The 2,506-nt window shown below is 31.6% G+C and overlaps 1 protein-coding gene across 1 annotated transcript in view; it reads right to left on the bottom strand.

The window, feature by feature from the left end:
• LOC106101593 (ecdysteroid-regulated 16 kDa protein) overlaps positions 1-1,542 on the bottom strand; it is a 3,945-nt gene extending 2,403 nt beyond the window's left edge. Inside the window, exon 1 of the mRNA XM_013280880.1 lies at positions 1,359-1,542. Coding sequence (XP_013136334.1) covers positions 1,359-1,425 — 67 coding nt within the window. The 5' untranslated portion in view covers positions 1,426-1,542. The remainder of the gene's footprint in view (positions 1-1,358) is intronic.
• Between the last annotated feature and the right edge of the window lie 964 nt (positions 1,543-2,506).

Below are 2,506 nucleotides of genomic sequence, written 5' to 3'. Positions count from 1 at the left end.
AACGGCTTTTTTTTGTACTAGTGTAATATTTTATTATCTGTGATCAGAATGAAACGTTGAACAGCGACATACTAGTTACAGTCTGGAATTGTTTATTTGCTACTAAAATCAAAAGAACAATAAATTTGATCTAATTCGCACTTGAAGTTAATTTACAAGGAATATTTATGAACTCAGTAAAAAAAGGTTACAAGGCATTTATTAAGGCGCTATAAATATATTGTCTCTATTTTCACAAAGAGAATGAAAAGGGACAACAATAGTTTTGGTTCTATCAGCAGTAGTCTGACGGTAACAATAATACGCGTCATTTGCAAGTGATAATAAAATCATGTGTGCATGACCTTATACTAACTATATTTGTGACAATGACATACCGCATTAAAGGTCATTTATTATGGAACTATATCTTTATAACGCCAAAAAAGACCCAATGGCAAATGTTAAGGGTACCGATTTCGGTTCCAGTCATCCGAACATTGCAATCCATTCCTATCACAAACATAGAGCTGAGTTGGAATGGTACAAGAAATATTAGTAAACTAGCCGTCTCAGACTCCATCCTCATTGTATTAAAAAAAAGCAAAAAGTCTATATTCTTAGAGACTATCGTCTACATCAGTGATTTTCAACCTTTTTTATGTTACGGAACATATTTAACGATTTCAAAATTTGGCGGCACACAAAGAAACTCACTACAACACACTACATAAATAGTTTATGACAAAAATATGCAAAATTTGGCGGCACAGTGGTTGAGGTCTACATCATTGCCATATACCATAGAGATCCCTTAATCAGTTTAGGCTACAAACACTAACGTTCCTCCATCTAAACATTCACGTTTATAATGTTAGTACGATTAACAAAAATCTGCTAATATTGTAATTGAAAACATTTACTATTCATCGTTCAAATAAATAGTAATTTTTAGATCTCATAGGATGACAGTTTTACAAAACGGTACATTTCACATGTAAAACCATGTCTGTACGTACTTGAACAATTGTATACATTGTCATTCTCATTGGAAACCAGACAATACATGTTTCAAAGTAACACTAAGTGGAAACAAAATCAAGAATGTATTACAAAAATCGAAAAGATACAAGAATGGAGTCTATAACTAAATGATTTCGAAAGTGTTTTAATTTAAGTCATATGTCAAAATTCCCTGGAGTTTAAGATTAACGGGAAAATATTACAAAAATAACATAGATGAAACTCGAGTAGGTAAATCATTTGGCGTCGTTTGCAGAGCAAACAAAAGATAAATCATTATAACAACCAATTTGTTATTGTAAAACAGATATGGACGTAATCTGTCAAACAAAAAAATAGATTAAAAATATAAATACCACAATCCGTGTAAAACTTCGCTTGAACACTGGCCAATAACAAAACCGTGATGAAATAGAACAGCATTTTGTTATTTTATTTTAAATTAAAAACAAAATTTAAATTTTTAATTCGCGCGCTAACGTTGTACCGACTCGCGCGTCTGCTTTCGACTGACCGTCTCAACGGATGGACAATGTTTGTATTGCGACCTTACTTTACTTTATAATGCGTTCGCGCAGGTCAAAGATTAAACTTGATAGATGGTCAATGACACATTTCTTTGTTACATTTGAATCTCTACTTGTAAAGACTACTACATATGTATCTATACAATTTAGTATAAAAGTAATTAGTTAGTTTTTAAGAAATTACACTAAAGGTCACATAGAGGTTGGCCCTTATTGTATATTTCTAAAACTAAATCTACACTAAGGTAAGTTACTCGTATGTTAATTATGACCATTGCGTAAATATTAATGATTCTCTTCTATTTGTATTATATCTCAAGTATGCAGAATGTCACAATGAAATACCTAGTGTTTTAATAAGACAAATATTTTATTTATTGTGTACATTGCAGATTACATACCGTGTAATTGTAACATTCATAGCGTTACGAATCGATTGAAACGTATAACTGTGGGTTTTGAGTGTCGAAGCTATTGTGGTAAATGATGTCTGTCTTCCGATTCATTATTTAAAAAAAATCAGTGGCAACAAGACACACTCGGTGGCACTTTGGCACATAGGTCTTTTGAATTTAGTTATCAATGATGTAAAAATCTAACAGATAAATTACCGAAACGATGTTTAAATATGAAAACGCTCTTAAGGCCGTGTTTCGCATCTAGATTCCAATAAATTTTAAATCATGTCACATTGTAAGCGGGATAGCGGGTGGTATTCTGATATACTCAAAAACATGTCGATTTCTTAAATTAATTAACAATCTTACTAATGTCATGAATGCCTTTTTTATTTTAACTAAAAGTTGTTTTTTAACAATTTGTATTAATTTGTCACTTCTGCAAACGGCTTAATCTTTTACGAGACAGGAAGGCCGCTGTGCAAATAATGCGCGTTTCAGGAAAATTGCACATTGCTTGTGCCTACAACTGTTAAATCAATATAAAAAGGATTATCTCTACATTAATCATATTTTATC

Source organism: Papilio polytes, unplaced genomic scaffold (genome assembly GCF_000836215.1).
Source record: "Papilio polytes unplaced genomic scaffold, Ppol_1.0 DF823980.1, whole genome shotgun sequence".
NCBI lineage: Eukaryota > Metazoa > Arthropoda > Insecta > Lepidoptera > Papilionidae > Papilio > Papilio polytes.
This window is presented reverse-complemented; position numbering and strand designations above follow the sequence as displayed.